Here is a 22,066-nt window from a genome sequence, read left to right as displayed (position 1 = left end):
TCATGAGAATTATTTTATTATGTTTTATTTCATTCTTTTATTATTTCCATTCTACTTGACTTTACCGAAAGAACCAAGAAGATCTATCCTAACTCGTTTGTAGCTAGAGGAGTTCCTTGTACGGTGCTTTATGTTACTGCACTGCCCTCTGCTGACAACGTGGCCTATAGCGGACCCGCGATATTTTACGCATAAACACGTACAGGAAATCAATCTTGATTTGACGTAGCCGAAAGCACGATGATGTCACGACGCACACTTCACGCGGTTTAAGAATGACGTCACGCGTTAAAGGCAACGAGCCGACGCTTTGACGTCATCAAGCCACGGTACTTCAGTCTGCGCGGCAGCTGCCCGACGCGATGACGTCACGACGCACACTTCACGCGGTTTAAGAATGACGTCACGCGTTAAAGGTAACGAGCCGACGCAGTGACGTCATCAAGCCACGGTACTTCAGTCTGCGCGGCAGCTGCCCGACGCGATGACGTCACGACGCACACTTCACGCGGTTTAAGAATGACGTCACGCGTTAAAGGTAACGAGCCGACGCGATGACGTCACGACGCACACTTCACGCGGTTTAAGAATGACGTCACGCGTTAAAGGCAAAGAGCCGATGCAGTGACGTCATCAAGCCACGGTACTTCAGTCTGCGCGGCAGCTGCCCGACGCGATGACGTCACGACGCTCGCGCGTTGGCTTTACGTGGTGACGTCACAGCAACATTAACCACAACGTAATGACGTCTTCGACAGAGCCACATTTCAGGCTGCGCACACAGACCACGGCGCTTTGACGTAATGACAACACGTGCAATACAACGGCGGGGGTTTGCGCAATGACGTCGTGTAACTTTTTAAACCTGCGTAGGCGACCTCTCGCTCGGCAAGACCCTACGCGATGACGTCAGGCGGGGGATGACGTAACGACGTCACGCGCAGATCCAACAGGTGGCTGTGTGCGCAATGACGTCGTGTAACATTTCAAACTGCGTAGGCGACCTCACGCTCGGCAAGACCCCCACGCGCGATGACGTCAGGGGGCGTGGCCGAGGGGGACTCTTTGACGTGATGACGTAATGTGGAGGGTGATGGCTTGACGTGATGACGTCATGTGGAGGGTGATGGCTTGACGTGATGACGTCACGAGCCAATTTACCATGCGTCCGTCACAACAGACGCACGCGGTTTGCAATGAGTACGCAATGACGTAGGGCGCGTGGGTTCGACGGAGCTCTCTAATTGGCTAAGCGGACGGGCGCCCACCCCCTCCCTCACTCTCTCCCCTCCCCCCCTAAAAGTGCCGTGCTGCATATGGCGGCGCGGAGTTGCTGTGTGCTGTTGGGGTAAGTCTTTGTTCTTTTGACTCGTTCGGCCGATCTCCCGGCTCGCTTCATCGAGCGCCGCTGCTCCGTGGCGCCTCTCGGCATCCCGCGCCGAGCGTCGCGTGGCGGGGGTAGCTCGAGCCGATCGCTAGACGCAAGTGGCGTTACGCGTGTGCGGCCTCACTTGCCTGAGCATTCCGCCCGGAGCCTGCGCGTAGGCCTCCCGCCGGGGAGCGTCAGGCAAGACCGCGGTGGCTGCGAGGAAAAAAATCTTTCGGCGTGGAGAGATCCGCTTCGGATTTGGTCGCTCTTAGTTCGTTGATGTTTTTCAGACTTTGCGTTTATTGTTGTGGCGATTGTGTTTACTTGAGAGGCGTTACGTAAGTAGTTGACGTTATTTAGGACCCCCCCCCTCACCTCCAGCATAACATGAAAAACATGTGCCCCTATAGGCCAAAGGTTATGTTCACGCAGTACGTATACATTCATACGCATGTACGTATTGTAAGATGCTAGGGGAATAAAACGCACCCCAATTGCGTGTCCGTTGTCAAGTAAGTTATACAGTTGTGAAAAAATAGGTTTTACCCTTTCTAGCAAGAAAGCAGGTGCTAAGATGTTCAAACGCCAAATTGAAAGCTTTTGCAAGGAATCCTGTTACTGCTATAACCACACGGTAAATGCAGTGGACATGCAAACAAACATTCTCTGATAATATATAATATATTCATGATAATATATAATACTTTGATACTGGCAAAAAAAGGTCCCAAAGTTATACAAACCAGCGGTTTATAAGACGCGACCGCGACTTTTTGTTTAGGAATACAGGAGCTGGGAGAACGTGATTCTTGTAATGATGTGGCTCATACGGGAAGCGCGCCACGTACGTTTGAGTGTCAGACTATTCCAATCCACTGCTGGATGACTGCCTACCCCACGCTTTCCGTTCATATCCCCCACTTTGGTGTTGAGTTGGTAAAAAAAAACAAGCTTCGCCACATTAGTCGGTCAATTTCTTGGATTTTCTGTTTGCACTCGGTCACGTATTCACTTTAAGATGTTTTTTGTTCATGTTTTTGTTTGTTGCGGTTGCACCCTATTCAAGAGCCGAATGGCTCACAGGGCTATACCTAATATAAATGAACTTGAATAAGACTGCCCAATTTGAAAAACAATAATCGGCGATGTTATCGGGCGACGTTAATGGCAAGAGAGCGCTGCGGGTCTCCTTTAAAAGGGGCATTTTCCGAAACGTCGCCTCTCTCTCTTTATTAGGGTGGTTGTTATTTGTGCGAGGTTGGCACGACCAACACAAGCATCGCAAAACATATTTGTTTTGCCCCATCGCTGAGCACACACTACCTTGACGTGCGAACAAAAAAACTGATTTAAGCCCTTGAATACTTGATCGATATTGGACGCATACGTGTATTAATTAATAGACGTAAAACACACTATTAAATAATGTTACATATCTGCCGCGATCTTATCATCACTGCTGGATTCAGGCCTCTCTCTGGGTCCATATCTCCATCCCTCATAATCCAATTCCATTTTACTCCTTGACAACGTTTTATTTTTTAGGGGTGGGATTTCGTGCCTCCATCTCTGTCGGTGAATGATTCTCTCAGTCGCGAATTTATAAACCCAAACCAGCTACCGACCAACGCTTGCAGCAGCAGCGTGGCCTGCCCTAGCCCCACCGAGTTTTGTTAAGTCACCATGGTCCCGATCAAAAATTGCGCATCTTCTGCGCCGATCTTTTGCGCGTGTGTGTGTGCCCCCTTTTAATATTTTCGCAATGCAATTCCCTCATTCACCACTCTATGCTTCTTTTGCGCACTTACAAACTTTAATGTCAAGTTTTGTGGTTCGGTTTACGTGTTTCTTGGCCACATGTGTCGTTGGACGTCATTTGTACGCGTGAGAAAACTGTTCTTTGTTAGGTCATTTGGTGCTGTATACGTTGCTTTATTTGTCAAGTTCTAGTGGGCAAAAGCGGCTCGGATCTGCTACAATAACTCAAGAAGTAAACATTCTACGATCATTTCCAGTTGTCCATCCCGTGGGTTTGCTCATGGTTTGCCGACTGTTAAACCATCTGAGCAATCCTCTTAATTCGGTTCAACTCTCTTCCTTGAGTATATTTCCGTTGGTTATTCTCATGACTTACATCAGCAAATCTTGAGTTTATATGTATCTATGTGTTTGTCTCTCTGTGTGTGTCTCTGTGTTATCTCTCTCTGCTTACGTGTCTGTCTGTGTTTAATCTCTCCTAAATTTAGCAATCTTTGGAAGAACGTAATCAACCAGGTAGGGTATTGACTGTTATGTTAGCCGACTCTGTGTTACTAGGTTTTGTTTTCTTTCACTTGTACCTGATGATGATTGCTTGTGTTGCAATCGAAACGTCGTATGCTATTATTTAATTTATTATTTTCTCTTTCTACGTGACTTTAGCGAAAGAACCATAGAGTATATATAAATACCCCATTTATGTTTTCAAGGTTCATTTCTCCCAAACTATTTTCCGAAAAAAACTTGTCACGCTGCCTCGAATGGCACGTGAAAGCATTTCTCGTTGCTTTACCCTGGTAGGTATATTTGTATAAAAGACGTATTTTCTTTACCTTCATGTAGCCTCATTGTACTGTACTTTTGACCTATTCAGTCTTTGTAAAAAATATAGTTTAAAATATATATTTTTAGTACCTTGGTTTCTCAGAGCTTGGATAACTCGATCAAATTTTCTCAAGTCACACGCCTTGTCATGGTTCACAAAGGCCTGGAAATTAGTATTTTACTTTAATTTCAGTATTCCTTTTACAGCTTCACTTAAAGCTTTCGTGACTGCAGGAATTCATACTCTTTGGGTCTTTCGGTAAAGTCACGTTGATAGAAAAACAAATATTTCACGACGTTTCGATCGCAACACAAGCAATCAGACGATTGCTTGTGTTGCTATCTACGTGACTTTAACGAAAGACCCAAAGAGTATATTCCTTTTAATATAAGATAGAATATGTCGGCACTCGGAGGAACCTTTCATAAACACGGCCTGCTCATGTGGTTCGTTGACCTCTTAATGATGACACTTTTCTTTTCCAAATAAGCAATGCTGCTGTTGTGTTTATTGTCTATAGAGTATTGTATTATCACAACAGCAACCAATAGGAAGGTGTTAAACAGAAAGTACTACAATTACACATACCGTAGAAAACAATAAAAGCAGATCGATATAGAGATTTAAGTATTGCTTTGATAACCTTAAAAAAATTACTTGTCTATTGTAAACTAGCGAGACCTAGAATTCTATCGTTAGTTACTGCCAATAGTAAAATATCTTCTCAACTCAACCTTGCTCAACCGTTCTACATTGACAGGTATTTATCTTCTTCCGTAACGTAAATTAGAGATTGTGTGGAGTTGGCATAATTCTGTTCCCGTAACTTTAAAAGAATGTAATACAATCATTCGAATGCAATGAAACGGCATGGTAAATAATGACACGATACAATATTATTTTTACGTAGCCACTTGTTACCCCCCCCCCCACACCATTATCGTCAATGTAAAATGCCTTGAGGTTTTATGAAAGGTGATATGTGAACTGTAATTGTTATTACTGTGGCTGAGGCTGACTTTTTGTTAGGTTAACACATCATTGCAGCCGTTTCGACGTGTGCTTGGTTAGCCCCGGTGAGGTTTGGGGGTTTTCCCCAGTGTGAGTTAAAAGGCATGGTGAAACTCAACCCGCAACTCGCCAGCATCGTGAAGTTTGGCCGCTTGTCATCTCGCGGTCGCAGAACAGCCCTGAGCCATGGCCCGCAATCGCCTGGTACGCCGAAATTCACCAAACGTGTTGCGTGGTCATGCAGATGCGTGGGATCTACATTGCCACCCGCGATGAAGATTGGAGATCAGAATGGAGTTTTAAAAGAACTCGCAGCCAACGCAGAAGATCCCTGGGTTTTATATTCCACGAAGCTCATGGGCGACCCTAAATCGCATCCACTGCACAAATGGAAAATTAACAACTCCCTCGTGTGCGACTGTGGTCATCCAGAATGGACCGTATAACGACGCAATGACCGATCTGCAAACATGAAGGAGACATCACACCGATACACTCCGCTGCTCCTGACGCAGTGATCTGGCTTTGACCACCTCAATCTGAAATTGTAGTTGTTGGTCTGCATCTACATCAGCAGCCACACGAAAGAAGAAGATCCTAAGAATTGGGAAACGGGTCTCTGTCGCCTTTGTTTCCGGTTAAGGATCACTGGGTGTGAAATCGGTGTGCCTTGATTTTTATTTTACCAGTTAGGGCCCACTGAGCTATACAGCTCTTTTTCAGAGGCCACCTGGCGACAAATGATAGCCCAACGAAGTGACCTGTCACGTGGAAATGTATAGCAGCCAAATACTCTAAAACGCGTATCGATTCAAAATGTGGAGGGGAAAAACTGGAGGACTCTGACAAATTCACGTGACCACGGGGTGGAGCGAGAGGGAGAGGCACGCAAGCTCCCAAATATACAACAGGCGTCAAGGTCGTGATCGAACCCGCAACCTCCTGCATATGAAGCGAGGTAGTTAACATCTTGCCACTGGAGGACCCGGAGAAAAATCCACACGGCCACGAGGAGGGGAAGAGAGACACGCAAACTCCCAAATATACAACAGGCATCAGAGTTTCCATCGAACCCATGACCTCCTGCATATGAGGCAAGGTAGTCGACATCTCGCCACCGTGCGGTGCTGCGAAGGACCCGGAGATGGTAATCGAAGCAGACACTTTGTCAGTGTTCGTACACCACCGTGCGAACGTTTTGAAAGGTCCCCCACTTAAGTATGAAGCACACTTCATTGGCTTCGCCTTGTCTAATTACAGGGGTCAGTGTCGCGTTGTATCGGCCAAGTCACAAGACTGTGGCGGTTGGCGGTCGTATGTGGAGGCCATTCGCCAGTGGCGTGACCGCTGCTGCTGCTAATGATGGCCTGTCAGATCATGTGCTGTAAAGAAACGCGCATTAAATAGTGCTGGGAGGACTGAAACATGAGGTTGAAAAGGTATAGGAAAAACACGAATTTTGCATTTTTGTGGAATGTATGTATGTATGTTGAACTCCGTACATAGCCAACCGTGCTAATTGGAGGTGCACAGGATATTATAGGTGTCTTCTTCCCTGGATTAGAAAAAAAACACTCTCCTGAAAGTAAAATCGACCCCAAACTTGTGCCCGATGTCAATGAAGTTACCCAAATGTGATTACACGCGCACACAAACGCATACCTCCCAGATTATAAAATGCACCGCCAGCATTTGATTTAAATAAGGGAAGTAAGTGGGTATTCTATTAAGGAGAATTCGGTCGTAAACTGATCGCTGTTTTAATTTTACAGCCGACAGTTGTTTTGGACCAATATTGTTTATCATCCAATATTAAACAGGCACTTGCTGGACTGGTTCAACCATTTTTGTATCATCAGCCGCGTTAAGCCAGTGAGACACTTCTGGATTGATCAGTGCCCTGATTTTCAAAAGCGCTGCTCTGGCACTTACATTCCAGCAGCAAAGCCTTGACTGCTGATGAGATCCAAACGATCAAACTTGCCCATAATATTGCCTGCCTAAACAAATGCCTCCGAATAATATTCGTCTGAAAACCACACGGGCCGATGGACTAAAACATATTACATTTTTACATGGCGAGTCACATTTTTTTTTATTTCAAGAGCTCTAGGTAATGCGTCAACAGTTGTGTTTTTCCTGTTATGTCATAGTTATTTCTGTTGCTTTTATTTTAGGATCGCAGCATTGCTGCCTGGAACGTTAGTCATCTTAAGCTAACGGTTTAAAATGTCCCCTGCAGATACGGGAAGTGTCGCTACAGGGCAACAAAAAGGGATGCCCTGCATTTTCACTCTCCTTTCTCGGTGTAAACTGGTTTATGGAGCCTCTGGCCTCTCTCCCCCTCTGTTATGAAGGGCCCTTTTCCCCAAACACAGCCCATTTTACGACACCTTTTCATTCTCAAGGCAGTACCGTTGACGTGGTCGTTGAGTCGTTTTCTTATTTGTGCTCGGCACCACCGAAGCAGTAGCATCGCTTAATAATCATGCACGAGTACAGCGGGGTCATTCGGCTAGTTCAATAATCGGTTGCTCTGCCGATTATTGGGTTCGATGCCTGCTCATATCGGATAACACAAACGTAGTTTGGTACGGGGAAAAATAAAAATAAAACCTTAACCTCTGAAACCATGCGTTGCCGCTGGACGGGAGGCGTCGTCAGCCGCGTCAAGCCGAGCGTTGGTCGCGCTCAGGAAGTATGATGTGGGACGAGGCTGCCATTTGTAAAGGGCCTCTAGGAATCGTCCAGTGGCTTCCCGTTGCCGAACGAATACGTCATGAGGTCGCGTTCACTACACACACACACAAAGCGCTTGCCACAAATGAATCACAATACCCTGCTAATCTCGTCAAGGAGTATAAATCATCATCACGCGAACTCCGGTCATCCTCACAAGGGCTTTTGGCTGAGCCATCGCGCATTGACGGTGGTGTCACCCCATCGCGCACTTTCAGATGCGCTTCTGCGGCCGTCTGGAACGCTCTTCCGATATTAGGAAGCCACTGGAGTTATGCACGTCAAAGCGCACCGCACCGAATCGATTAGTTTAATATTCTGTGCCGCTCATCTCGCTAGATATAATCTCTCAACCTGGGGCAAACCCGTGCCTCACGCTGCAGCCGTGAGTTCTGCGCGAAGGCTTCCCCCGGTCGGTCGTAGCAGTGGTGGAATTTCCACCGTTGGCTCGGTGGCCAGTCGTGGACAGTGGTGAGCAGAGCCGGCGATGTGTTGCTTTGAGCGCGGAGAAGCTTGGACTCAAATGAAAGCGTGTTTCTCGAGCGCGATAAGGTTCCACTGGAGGCCCTCTATCTCAACTGCTTGCATGTTTGGGGGGGGGGGGGTCACCCTTAAGCCAGCGACAATCTCTAACATAGTTCACATGCTGTTGCTCTTAAGTCTCCCGCGCACGGCTTGGCGTTTTGCAGTTGCCAACTGGAGTGGATTTACCATGCCCCAAAAATAGCCACGTTCGCATTCCAGATCGAGCAAAGTAATTCCACACCCGCAAAAAAATCAAATCTGGATACCGACTGGATTTCTCTTGTTGCGTCGTTGACTTTTAATGCAAATTCTACCGGAATAGACCTGCATATGAAACGTGTGTGTCTTTTCTGATGGACATCCGCGCGTGTAGTTTTGGACCATTACGAATAAGACTGAGAATAAGATCATTGTTTTTTTTACCCTTTTTTCTGGCAAAAAAACTGGCACCTTTTTTACAAAGAGTCATGTTTGCATTGACCACAATACCTGCGGTCGGAATGCAAACAAAAAACACAACTCTGATAATGTATGTTTGCACTGTCCTTGAAATTGATTGGTCTACACCCGAGACAGCTTTTCTTAGAGCCTAGTCTCACATGGTGTTGGACCAGATGACGCTATAAGGCACACTGAGAATAAAGTCAAGGTTCAGCTGTCACGTGAGCAATGACAACATGTGTCTCGCCCCACCACACTTTGACCATCGTCTTGACGGCTGCTGCTACTGGGGTCCATCGTAGCAAAGTCGATAACCCATCCCTCCAAGTGGCGTTGAGTTGTTACAGATTGAGATGAGTGTTTGATTTGGCAGCTTGTTGCAATGCTGACCCATGAAGTAATCTACACAACCGGAGGCAATGGCAAACAAATCTAAAATGTGGTGTTCAGATATACGCTTTGAGCATCTTGGACGTGTGTGTTGCGCAATAACTCGTTTTCTTGGGAAAGAATTCATTATCATGTCAGGGAAAAGAAAGCTGTGCTGGCTGGATTCTTGCGCAATGACATCGCAAGCAATCCCACAGCGTTGAGTCTGATTCCTGCATTGCGCTCATCTCACGCCCCTCCCACCCCAATCGCTCTCCACCACCCCGGCCTCGGATGCTGTGCAAATGTGCCGTATACTTTATAACACTGTCATACTATAGCATGGGACCTCCTTTGCCAGTACCAAAATATGAGAATAGGTTTTCCCCTTTTCTGGCAACAAAACAGTTGTGTTAAGATGTTAAAACATCAGAGTGTTTTTTTGTTTTCATTCTGGCCACAAGTATTGTGGTTAATGCAGACATGATTCCTTGTAAAAGGTTTCAGTTTGGTGTTTTAACATCTTAACACTTGTTTTGTTGCCAGAAAAGGGCAAAACCTATACTCACTATTATACTATGTTTGAGAAAAGTTTGGCTGGCTGGCTAGGAGGGAGGGAGGGCATGAGGTACGTCCACGTCCTTTGGACTGCGCGCTGCTAGCGTTGGTGAAAAATAATAAGTACATTTGTTCATTGTTGAGAAGTGCGTTTTCTAGTACAGTAAAACCTTGGATTGCGAGCATAATTCGTTCCGGAAATGTGTTTGTAATCCAAAGCACTCGTATATCAGTTGTGATCACGTGACGCTCGGCAGACAAAGCGTATACACGTACTGCTCGTATTGCAAGACCTCGCTCGTTTATCAAATTAATATTTATTTTTAATGTTTGCTCGTCTTGCAAAACACTCCCAGACCAAGTTATTCGCAATCCAAGGTTTTACTGTAGTTGTCTGTTTTCAGCGCATCTATCGCGCCCGTGAAGAGATAACACTTGTGCACAAAAATCTCTTCGTGGTCTGGCCCCAACGTATCTCGCTTCTCTCCTTTCGTTCCACGCTCCCCTCCGCTCACCATCCCAGCTGTCTCGCTGTCTGTTCCTCCTCCTTGTGCCCAATCCCCGTTCCATTTTTTTCTCGCTTCTGGCTCCTCCTTACACCCGAAACAATTTGCCTCGCTGTCCAAATTTCGTTCTTCCCTTAATACCCTCGTTCACTCGCTTACCCCAAGCTCCTCATCCTCCTCTTCCTTCCCCATCACTAACTACATCCCCTTTGCGAACATCCCTGCCTACTCATTGCACTCATTCATCGTCGGTTTCATCATTTTATTTTGCGCGTCATATTATTTATTACGCACCACCATCATCATCTCATCACACTTCTACTGTAGAAATGTATAATTCCTTTTCAGCGCCTTAGTCAAGGAAGTATGTACATTAAAATAAGGTGCCAACGGTGGCTCGGAGATGTTAACTACCTCGCCTGGTGTACAGGAGGTCGTGGGTTCGATCCCTACCCTGACGCCTGCTGCTGTATACATGAAGTTTGAGTGTCTCTCTCTCTCATCATCATCACGGTGGCTAGGAGATGTTAACTACCTCGCCTGGTGTACAGGAGGTCGTGGGTTCGATCCCGACCCTGACGCCTGTATACATGGAGTTTGCGTGTTCTCCCGTGGTCGCGTGGATTTTTTTACCGGGTCATTCAGTTTTTCCCTCCACATTTTGGCTGCTATAAATTTCCACATGATAAGCAACTTCGTTGAGCTATCATTTGTGGCCAGGTCACATCTGAAAAATAGCTCTATAGCTGTGCCTTACTTGGTCAAATACAACGTTGTTTAGTAGTTTAGTTTATAAGATGAAAGTTCTAACGTGTGTCTGCTGTTGCTTTGTGTGTGTGTGTGTGTTGTTGCAGTATGCTGTGAAGTAAGTGGGATTCCATCTGAAGTCGAGGTATAAAGAGAACAAAAACAAACGAAAACGCTGCTCAACCTAACGACGTAAAAACTAAAGAAAAAAGTAAAAAATTTCCACCGCGCCAAGAAAGATACCAAAGAAACCGAGCAGAGAACAACTACAAGGGAACGTAAAAATTGTAATCTTTAAGACGAATCAAGTTTGAATCCAGCGTCGCCAAGTTTGTACCTACTCAACAGCTTCGAATCGGCACTCTGACTGCTGCAGTCTACACAACCTCTTTTAACAAAAAAAACAACAACCAACAACCGAGCAGCCGCTGTGGTGGTACGCTGTGGTGGTACGTGTGTGCCAGCGCGTGCCGTGTACCCCACCGCGCACCGCCGCGTGAGCCCAACAGCTGTCGCGCGCGGCCTCCTCAAAATCACAAGCAAGCAAGCAAAGCAAAGTGACGAAACGTGCACCTCTTTACGAAGATACCTTCAACTGCAATTTACGATACGAGTAAAAATATAACGCGAGCAAGGTGCGTACCACGCTTCCGCCCTCCGTGTGCGCCCCCCTTCCCCCCCCAATGCCGTTGAACCGCCGAGCGTCCGGTCGTTGCGCCCCTATTTTTTTCCTTCGGCAGGTTTCTCCGTTGAGCGGTCGTGCCTCCTTTTAACCCCTTTCTCATGCCGGTGACGGGTTTTTTTCATCGGGTTTTTCTTCCGATGTTTGCACGTGACTGCGCCGTTCGGGGGGGCTCTTTTCAGGATGTCAACAACTGCCGCCTTCGGTTCGGGATTTTGGCGGGTGGTCAAGCGGGGGTCGGCGCTTTCGGAAGAGTAAATGGTAGCCTGTCCCCTATAATCACGTTGTTCCTTTACACCCCAACCAATCCCAACGTGGTTGTTTGCTCGTTTTTTTTTGACACTTGATGAAAATACCCAGGGTGCAAGAGCTACAATGTTGTCGTCCGCTATCAGCTGTTATGATCCCTTGAGGATCCACGCGCACCCCACCCCCCCTCTAGGGTAGAACCCCTACTGTAGTTCGTCACTTGTTTTGGTCACCTGCCCCTCCCCTCAATCCTGCGCAAGCATCCCACCCATCACAACCTCTCCCCCATTCCTCAATTACCTTCCCTCTACTTTGCACCCCCGTCGTGTTTTCTTGAGTATTGTTTGTTGCAACTTTCGGACCCTGTGCCCCCCCCTCCTCCCTTACTGGACATCTGTGAAAAAGAGCGTTGTTATGACTCATCAGTTGTATGATCGATTTTGACGTCCGTAACTCTCGATTTAAAGCTTTCGTGACTGCAGGGATTCATCTTCTTGGTTCTTTCGGTAAAGTCGCGTAGAAGGGAAATAAAATAATAGAAATAAAACATAATAAAATAATTCTCACGACGTTTCGGCCACAACGCAAGTAGCCGTCCTCAGGTGAAGAACAGGTCTGTCGGAAAGACAACGTCTTATTTTATTATGTTTTATTTTTATTATTTTATTATTTCCCTTCTACGTGACTGTACCGAAAGAACCAAGAAGATGAGTCCGTAACACTCTCGTGCCACGCTCCATTCGGAAACCTCCCAAGTTGCTCGCATCCTCCCCCCAATCTCCTTCCGTGAAACCCCAGGCATCCTGCACTCAAATACAACATTTTCTCGGAAGTAGCTCGGGTGGGAAGGTGTGTGCCCGCTCTTGATTCGTGGATCGGAAGGGCAGTTGGAGGCATCTTGGGAGTTTCGTTGAAGTTCGCTTTGATGGGGGCCGTATTCTCACACGCGGGGTGTGATGCACTGCTCACGGCGAGAGTTTCTGGTGGATTCGTCATGTCCTGACGCGACGTGGATAGCACGGTCGAATTTATATCGGGGTGGTTTAAGTAAAAAAATTGTCAAAATTATCACCTACGGGAGGAGCTGTAGCCGACGGGACAAGATAAAAATCCATCTCTCCACACGCACCTTGCGCTGCCCTGTCCTCTCTCCATATGCTGCTGCTGCCTTCCCTCTCCTCTCCTCTCCTTCCCGCCCCCCCTTCCCGCTCGGTCACCTTCTCCATAAAAGTCGGCACGGTTGTGACGATGGCCGACGCTTGGAAGGGTTTCTCTTCCACGGCCGAGTTCCCCGTGTCCCTCTGCCCCTTGGAGTGCGTGGGTCCTGATGGCGGTGGCAGTGGTGGTGGTGGCGGCGGCGTTGGTGGTGGGTGCCCCGTGCCAGTCCGCGCGTCCCACGCTCTGGGCGTCTCCCCGTCGCACCGCTCCGCCGTGAGTGTGCGTCGACGACGCCTGGGTTCGACTCCACGTCCGCGCCGGGATTTTTTCCACGGCACAGCGTTTCTGCCGCGGTGGACGGCGGCAATTCGCTTGGCCAACGTTTCTCCGTGGGTCGCCACTAGTCGCGCGCGACGGGGAAAAACGGCGCGGGTTCATGCCGGAGCGAACGGTCGCTTAGCCGAATCGCTCAACAGGAGGCACACTCTGTCGCCGCGTCAAGCAACCAGTTTGCGCGACATCCACACAAGCGTCATTTAGTTGCACGCAACCTTGTTGGGCAAGCAGTCGCTCGGGAGTTACGATTCGGGAAGCCGTTGCGATTATAATTTTTATTTGGCATTGCGGTGTATTGTAGCGCATTATTTGGCTGCAAGGGGTGGTGGGGGGGGGGTCGCCTGAACCAATAGCATAACGACGAGTACAACACGACAACGATCGTTTCGCACGTTGCCGGGATGCCGTACGCGCGCAGTGAGCGCACAAATCGATTTGTAAGTCCAGCAAGGCATTTGTGGTCGATTGGTCACTTGAAAAATGTTGGCGTCGATCGAGGCAATCGCCGCGGTTTATTGTATCATCCGTCTTGCAAGATGTTGCTTTTTTCCCCGATCGTCGTCATTGCCCGTTAAATATTCTCCCGACGATTAATTTCCTGGCAAAATATGCAACGAAATAGCAAAGATTTTCGCTTATGGTTTAAAGCTATAAATAAATAGGTATCTCCCATTTAAATCTGTGCTTTTTAAAGGCACCACAGCTGTTACATATCGCATCATCGTTTGCTGACAGCCTGCCGATATAGCCTGCGAAGTTGCAATAATTATTAGAAGGCATGGTACGGCACTTAATGTTGCGTGGCCTGCGTTGATAATTTTTCACGCTTTTTACCTACTTGGGAGGACGAAAGCAATGCAGTACAAACGTGCATTGCAACTTTTACAGAGTCATGGGGAACTGATGGCTCTAATTGTCAAGTCGTGAAAATGTGTTACTCGAGTCTAGCGAAAAGTGATATCGCGTCAAACCCTACCTTCGAACATAACCAACGTAGGACCAGAGCTTGGACAATTGTCGGCGGTGGGGGGGGGGGCAGGGTTCCTTGTTTCTGTTTCCTTGGTGCCCCCTCTACCCAACTCCCACCCACACCCCCTCCCCTCCACCACTTCCATCTTCACTCCTCTTTTCCATCCTCCAGTCCCGTGCACATCCGTCCTCCAGCCAGCATCCTGCTCAGCGCAGACGCAAGCCACTGTACCAGCGCTCAGTAAGTCGCCCCCGAGACGCTTAAACCGCCAGCGGGGGGGCGGGGTGTGGCGCGCCTCTGTGACGGACCGGGGGTGAAGGGAAGTCAGCCCTCGCAACCAACGATCCCAAACTACTAACGTGCCTGGCCTTGCCTTGCCTGTGTGCCGTGTGCCCACTAATCGAATGCGCAAATGACGACGACGACAAAAAATCAAACCGCATCGGAAAACGGAACAGCAGCGGGTACCTGAAGAAGTGCATTGTGGTCCTCTCCTCTCTGGTCGCCGTCAAAATCAATTTGAGCAAATGTGAGCGGCTGTCGGGCAGCGGTGATATTATCAGGGACTCTGCTTGCGAACTTTCAGATACGAACAAACCTGGTCCGTACGTCCAGTAGCCTGCTCGGAGCGAGAGTCGTAAGTTCAACCGCCGCGCAATAGATATGGCGGTGGTAGTTCGGTGTCATTGCCAGCATTTCTGCATGGAGAAATGCTCTCTAACCCCAGCTCCCCACCCCCCCACCCCCATCGGCCCTCCTGGGGGTTAAGTTTTACGGTTTGTGTTTAGCAGTTTGGTAGTGCAGCTCATAATGCCTTTTTTTGGGTCAGGCCGTGCAATGATCTGGCCAGATTTGTGCCATTAAGACCCCCCCCCCTCCCCAGGACCCGATCTAGCCAAGCAAATAAGACAAAATCTGTTAGAATCGTTCTTTAAACTCGCCATTGAGCTGAACAATAATATGAACAATTGGCGCGTTCAAGGTTGGCACGTGTGACGATTTCGATTTAGTTTGGCCACGTCGGGTGGTGGCGGGTCCCGACCAAAACAAATTTTCGGGCCGATCGTTGACGTGGCCTTACCCCAAAAAAAAATCGACTGCGAAATCATTAATGCCGGCTGCGAAAAACCTACTACGCGTACACATTTTCACTTCCAGCTATCTTGCCCGCCCTTGCCTGCCCACTCGTCTGCCTGCCGTCGGTTGGCGCGGTCCAGATGGGAGTCGTCTCTGCGCTACGTGCGCCAGCTTGACGAGGAGGCACATGGTGTTGTGCCCAATGTGGGCGGTGGTGCGCGCGTGTGTTTGGGCACGTCGGTATTAACGCTTCAAACAACAGGTTCTGCCAGTTTTTTTGCAAGATGGGGACATCGCGCGCGTGCATGAGCGTGCAATGCTTGGGGAGCAGTAGCGTAGTGGTTCGCGCGCTGTGCCATAAAACCAGCGACCCGAATTCAATTCCTGCTCGTGGCCAACAGCAACCAGGTGGCGATTATCCGGAACGTTCCTAGGCCTTTCCCTAGGTCTACTCGGACTTAATTCAGTACCTTGTGCGTTTTGTGAACAGTCGCCACTGTGGTTATAAAGTTGGGTGTGGAACTGCACGAAATGTGTTTGGTGGTATGCAGCAGATACCTGGCCGTGCACAACGCTTGCGATTGAATTCTTAAACCGGTCTGGAGGCCCTGCAAAGGTCAGCTCGGCCTAACATGAGTACGTAGCGTGTGATCGATGGTTGTTGTTAGTACTTGGGTTGGTGGTGTTTTCGCCCAACACCAATCCGTGTGTGACTTTGACTGCTCTTAACAGGTGCTCGCTAACGGCACACCCCTGGTGGGTGCATGGCTCGGTGTGAGATGGTTGTTTTTGTTGTTGTGCACCGTTGAAGCGATCGTGTCGTCGCGCGTGCGCACCCAGCAGCGGCGACAACAACCCCACCAACCGCCCCCCCCGCCGCCCTCCCCGTAACTTCAGGCACTACAAGACAACTCTCGATTTATCCGCGGTAGCGAGAGAGGGGAAGGGCGGCCCGGATCGAACAAAAAAAAAACTCTGATAATAATTATAAAGACCGGAAAATAAACTTGCGTGAATGAGGCTAGTGAAAACGTACCGATTGATTACGGTCGTTAATCGAGGGGTTAATGAACTTGGAATGGATTCGCCTTCTGATTTTTATTTCCTCCTAAAGTCAGCGGCGTTTGAACTCTCGCCGGTGTTTTTGCCGTCGCGTGAGCACCGGGCCCCCGCCGAGCCTGCGAGGGGCGCTTTAAGACGTCAATGGTTTGGCAAGCAGCGGTTAACCTCATTTGGATAATCCACCCACGGATAATCGAACTATTCCTGTCTTTACACCATTGGAACCTCATTTGCCAGTAGCAAAATATGATCATTGGTTTTTTACCCTTTTATCTGGCAACAAAACTGACACCTTTTTTACAAGGAGTCATGTTTGCATTGACCACGATACCTGCAGTCGGAATGCAAACAAAAAACATAACTCTGATAATATATGCACTGTCCTTGAAGTTTATTGGTCCACACCCGAGACAGCTTTTCTTAGAGCCTAGTCTCCACTGGTGTTGGACCAGATGACGCCAAAAGGCATTCCGACTGCAGGTATTGTGGTCAATGCAAACATGACTCCTCGTAAAAAAGGTGTCAGTTTTGTTGCCAGATAAAAGGGTAAAAAAACCAATTATCATATTCCTGTCATTTGCACTTGTGAATGACAGGTCGTTGGCATGGCGTGCCATCCAACAGGCGGGGCGCGCCTTTCTGACTCCCTTTGATAGAGATGAACGCGTTTAAACCCCCGCGGGAGCTGCGCATGACGAGGGAATGTCGACTCCGGCTCTTGGGACACGTGGCTCCTGGTTTCCCCCCTTGGTTGACCTCGCTCAGCGGGTTCTCTCTCCGTGAGCTCGAGAACTACGTGGGTCAAAGAGGGAGATAGGGGGAGGCTGAGGGGTTGGCCACAGTTTCGAGGCTGCCTCGGAGCGACCGCTGCTGTCGAGACTCGGCGATAGAAAGGGGCTCTCTTGGGGGGCTCGAACATTAGGGGACCCCTAGGAAGGGAATTTTGTTTGGGCAATGCCATGGAGGGGGGACCCCTAGAGAGGAGACTTTGCCAGGAGGGATCCCCAAAGAAGGGGGCTTTACTATGGGAACCTCATTTGCCAGTAAAAATATGATAATTGGTTCTTTACCCTTCTATCTGGCAACAAAAGCTGTCTCGGGTGTGGACCAATCAACTTCAAGGACAGTGCACATTATCAGAGTTATGTTCTTTTGTTTGTATTATGACTGCAGGTATTGCGGTCTATGCAAACATGACTCCTTGTAAAAAAGGTGTCAGTTTTGTTGCCAGATAGAAGGGTAAAGAACCAATTATCAAGGGGGCTTTACTCGAGGGCTTTGCCAGGAGTGACCCCTAGCGGTTACCACTTGAGTGTAGGTGCTACTACTACTACGTGGCAGAGGTCGCAACCGGGTGCCCGATACCCGTACCCTACCCGTACCCAGCCGGGTACGGGTACCCGTTTGCGACCCTGGTGCGGCCGGGTACGGGTAGGCCGTGAGTCACTGGTGAGTAACCGTTTGTCACTCATTTCCCAACGTCTTGTCTCTTCTCACAATTCAAGTTCCTAGAATCAACCCACCCGCGCCTGCAACATGGATGCATCCCAGAGGTCGCAATCGGGTTCCCGTACCCTACCCGATACCCGGCCGGGTACGGGTAGCCGGGTATCGGGTAGGGTACGTGTACCCGTTTGCGACCCTGGTGCGGCCGGGTACGGGTAAGGAATCAAAACCCGTTTGCGACCTCTGCTACGCGGCACTGTCTGGGCGTGCGCTCCCACACTTGGCTTGAAATGCTGTCGCAATTAGGACTACGAATCCAAAGCGTCTCTCTTTGCAAGTCCTCCGAGTCGGGGGGCGGGGGGGGGAAGCCGTCACCTCCTCGCGCTCGCCCGTCATCCATCGTTGAGCGCGGCTGGGGAATAATTCCGCTCGCTGCCCCCTCCCTTTCGGGCGCAGATGAGCTACGACGCGAGCCTGTTGAACGGGGACGGCGTGACGGTGGGCCCGGTGTTGCGCGAGACCGGCTGCGTCGAGAAGCTGATGCAATCCTACGGCTTTGTCAAGTGCTACGAGCGACAGGCGCGCCTCTTCTTCCACTACTCGCAGTTCCGCGGACACGTGCAGGACCTCAAGGTCGGAGGTGAGCAACGCGCGCGTGCTCGTACGTTGAGCTTGTTGAGCGCGGCACGTAGGCAGCCGCGCTAATCGGAGGTGCGACGCCTCCGTCATTGCCGTTATTACTATTTATTATTCCGCTTGTATTTCCGAGCAGAATCTCGCTCAGTCTCATGATATTGTTTTTCAGGAGTTGTCCTGCCGAGTCGTCCCCGTAGGGGCAGTGATTACTACATGTGCTTATAGTTCGATTGAGTAATTAGCAGTGTTTTTTTTCTATCTGGCGAATTTCGGACCGTGACGCCAGCACACACAATGAACGGGGCTCACTCACCCTTGCGTTCTGGCGTCACGGGGAGAGATCTTTTATCGCGGGGATCACTCGCCCACGCTATTACTTTGTGGGTGGCCGCGGGGAACCTTGCTGCAACAAGCGGTTGACGTTGGGCCAAGTCACTGCGCCATCCCCTCCCTCCCGCCACCTCCTCCACATTCAGTCGCCCCCAACCACTCGCCACCCTAGCCACGTAAACGCGTGGTGGCCACCGCGCGCTCGCTCCGTCGAACCTCTCGATCATTTACGAGAGTTCCCGAGCACAGGGCCGGAGGCCCCAGAGACACCGTGAACAACTGAAGGCGGCGGTGCAACAGATGAGAGGCTGACGTTGATTGATCTGAGCGAGGTCGGAAGACGGGGCGGGAGAAGACTGCGCGCAGGAATTGCGAAAGTCGATCCGCTTGCCAAGCAACGCCCGACAGTGGTCGTTCGTAGCCCCCCTGAACCTGGAGCCCACGGCTCGATGACCCCCCCATTGCGTGTCCTCTCACACGTGCCCCCCCCCCCCGCATGCCCCCCCCTCGCACCCCCCCGACCCCTCGCCGCAGACGACGTGGAGTTCGAGGTGTCCACCGACCGCAAGACAGGCAAGCCCATCGCCGTCAACCTGCTCAAGGTGAAGCCACCAGTCAATTCGTTCGAGATGCCCACGGAGGAACGCATCGTGGGGCAGGTGAGAGGGGCTGTGCGCGCCGATCGCCCCGTGGGCAGGGCCGGCCCACGGGCCTCGCTAGGCCTGAGTCGCATGGCGGCGTGGGAGAGCGAGTTGGGATGGGCACAATGGCAAGGCGCCCCCCCCCCCTCCCTCCGGTAGTAAATTTTAGCCATTTGTACTATTTTTTTTATTTTACCAGGTAAGGCTCCACTGTATAGCTCTTGTTTTCAGAAGCCGACCCGGCCACAGACGATATCTCGGCGAAGTGGCTTATCGCGTGAAAATGTAGTGCAGCTCGAATGCTCAAAACGCCGCGTGTTGTTGATTCTAAATGTAGGGAGGGGGAAAACCGGGTGGCCTGGGGAAAAATCCACGTGACCACAGGGAGAGAGAAAATAAAAGCATAAATAAATTAAAATATTGAAATCAAAATCAAATTTAACATCACTTTACCTTGCTGAGAGGAGTTGATAGCCTACGAGGATGGTGGTGAGGAAGGGGAGGAGTGGTGAACAGGGTATACGCGGGTACGCGGTGACTCATCCCGACCCATACAAGTTCTAAGCAAGCGCCTCGTATCCCAAGCAAGACGTCGTATCCCAATACATTTTTTTCTCGTCAGAACACGACGTGTACCTAATTCGACGTATTCCAAAGCGGTCGTATACCGAGGTATGACTACATTTTGGAAGGGGTAAGGTGGGAGAGCCACACTTTACAATCACCGCATGGAAGGTTGCGTGCGATGGTGGTATGGGTTAAGGGGTTTAATCGCACAACATCTCACTGATCTTGTCACGGACCATAAACTGTCACGCAAACTCTGGTCATCCTCGCAGCAGCAAAGATATTTGGCTGCCCATTGAACAAAGACGGTCACCGCATCTCGTGGTGCTTTCAGACGCGCTTCCGCGGCCGTCTGGAATGCTCTTCCTTCCGATATTAGGAAGCCGCTGTGATCTAACGCCCCTTTTAAATCATCATCTATATTAAAACCTCATTTCTTTAGGACCGCTTTTTTAAATTTTGTTTGTCCTTCGCCCCCCCCCCCCCGCACCTTCGATTAGTACGGTTGGCTACGTACGGTGCGAAAGAAGTTCAACATACGTACGTACCTGCATACGTTAGCGAGCGCCTTCAATAGGCCGAGTCAACCTTGGGGGGAGCCCCAGGACGGGGTTAATAAATCACTCCCAAGGTGCGGCTACTCCCAACGCTTTTCCAAGACCGACTGGCCGGCGTAAGCGGGTCGCGGTGCACGATAAGGCATCGCGTGCCGTCCATCGTCCACGCTCAAGGGGAGCAACCGGTGGCTCCCGTCGCTCTTGTCGGTCCCCGCCCTGCCCCCACCGAGCCAGCGTTGGAAATTCCACATTCCCTTGAAGGGGGCGGCCGCCACCCCCACCCGATGTCTCTACGTAGGACGGTCGGTCGAGCGGTAATCATTTTGGCCACCGTAAAATTACTAGGAGGGATTTTGGTCTAAACCGTGGTGGCGCAAGGCTCGCTCGAGGTTTTTCAGTCCCAGCATCCCTCCCCCCCCCCGCGTGATGGTTCTGATGACGGCGAGTCCCCGCCGCCCCTTCCGACAAGCAAAGCCAGCCAGCGTCGGGACTCGAGATGAGTGAAAGTAAAACGGATTTGTTTTTTTTCTTCTTCTTTTCACGTTACCTAATTTTACTTGCTGTAAACTCATGAACAATCTTCCTGTTTATGAGTTTAGCAACGCTTCCCTTTTCTTGTTGAACTGTAACACATTCCATAACGCTGACCTTATGGGCATATAAATGCAGTGCATCGCTGTGTTTCCAACTTACGGAACCGGTCCACGAATTGTGTGCGTAACCCGAGGGCTGCCCGTACAATATATCCTTATTTATGAGTTTGAACAATGCTGCTTCCCTTTCATTGTTGAACCGCAACACAATCCGTGACACTGATCGTACAATTAAATATTGAGTTCTGAGATACAAACAAAATCGACTTGCGAATGGGAATCAGGAACGCAACCCCGTTCATAAGTTGATGACTACATGTGTATACACAGATAGTCCCCGAGTTACGATGGTCCGTCTTACGATATTTCGATCTTACGACGGCGATAGCGATACGACAAAATTGTTAAATATTTTAAATTCCGCGCGGCAGGCAAACGCAGCAGAGTACGAGGTACGATGCTGTACACGTTGGGACGCTGCCGGGATGTTACGCATCTCCCGCCTTGTGTGATACAGATAGGATTGTTTCCTGAAAAAAACTTTCTATTAAATTGCAGTTCATATAGGTCGGCTAAGAATTGACCTTGTTTTTTTTACTTCACATTTTACTGCGCAATACAGTATTGTAATTAATAAATACATGCAGTATATAGGTTATACAGCACGGAACTATAAATTGCTCTGTTTTGATAAATTATCACCATTCTTTAAGACTCCTGGGTAGGCTAGGCCATCTTCGACTTACGATATTTTTGACTTACGATGGGCTCGTAAGGCCCCATCACTACTACAGACATCATTGCCACCACTATCACTGCTATCACCATCACTGTCATCACAGCCATCCTTCTCTCATAGATCCGACCAGATTATCCCGCACCTACAATCTCCCCCCTCGCCTCTGATTAGCAC

The 22,066-nt window shown here is 49.5% G+C and overlaps 1 protein-coding gene across 12 annotated transcripts in view; it reads left to right on the top strand.

Annotated features, from left to right (window-relative positions):
- The first annotated feature begins 1,276 nt into the window (after positions 1 to 1,276).
- Positions 1,277 to 22,066, top strand: part of LOC133360372 (cold shock domain-containing protein E1-like) — a 48,055-nt gene continuing 27,265 nt past the window's right edge. For 9 of the 12 annotated variants that reach the window (XM_061579059.1, XM_061579067.1, XM_061579066.1 and 6 more), the window contains exons 1-6: positions 1,277 to 1,348; positions 10,957 to 11,484; positions 13,012 to 13,211; positions 14,416 to 14,484; positions 18,286 to 18,469; positions 19,330 to 19,454. In XM_061579059.1, coding sequence (XP_061435043.1) covers positions 13,029 to 13,211; positions 14,416 to 14,484; positions 18,286 to 18,469; positions 19,330 to 19,454 — 561 coding nt within the window. In that variant the 5' untranslated portion in view covers positions 1,277 to 1,348; positions 10,957 to 11,484; positions 13,012 to 13,028. The remainder of the gene's footprint in view (positions 1,349 to 10,956; positions 11,485 to 13,011; positions 13,212 to 14,415; positions 14,485 to 18,285; positions 18,470 to 19,329; positions 19,455 to 22,066) is intronic. The other 3 variants (XM_061579065.1, XM_061579061.1, XM_061579068.1) reach the window with 2 other exon arrangements.

The sequence above is a fragment of the Lethenteron reissneri genome, chromosome 68 (assembly GCF_015708825.2).
Source record: "Lethenteron reissneri isolate LAM-NWPU_2019-01 chromosome 68, ASM1570882v1, whole genome shotgun sequence".
Classification (NCBI taxonomy): Eukaryota; Metazoa; Chordata; class Hyperoartia; order Petromyzontiformes; family Petromyzontidae; genus Lethenteron; species Lethenteron reissneri.
Note: the sequence above shows the minus strand (reverse complement) of the source record. Positions and strands in the feature narration are given on the sequence as shown.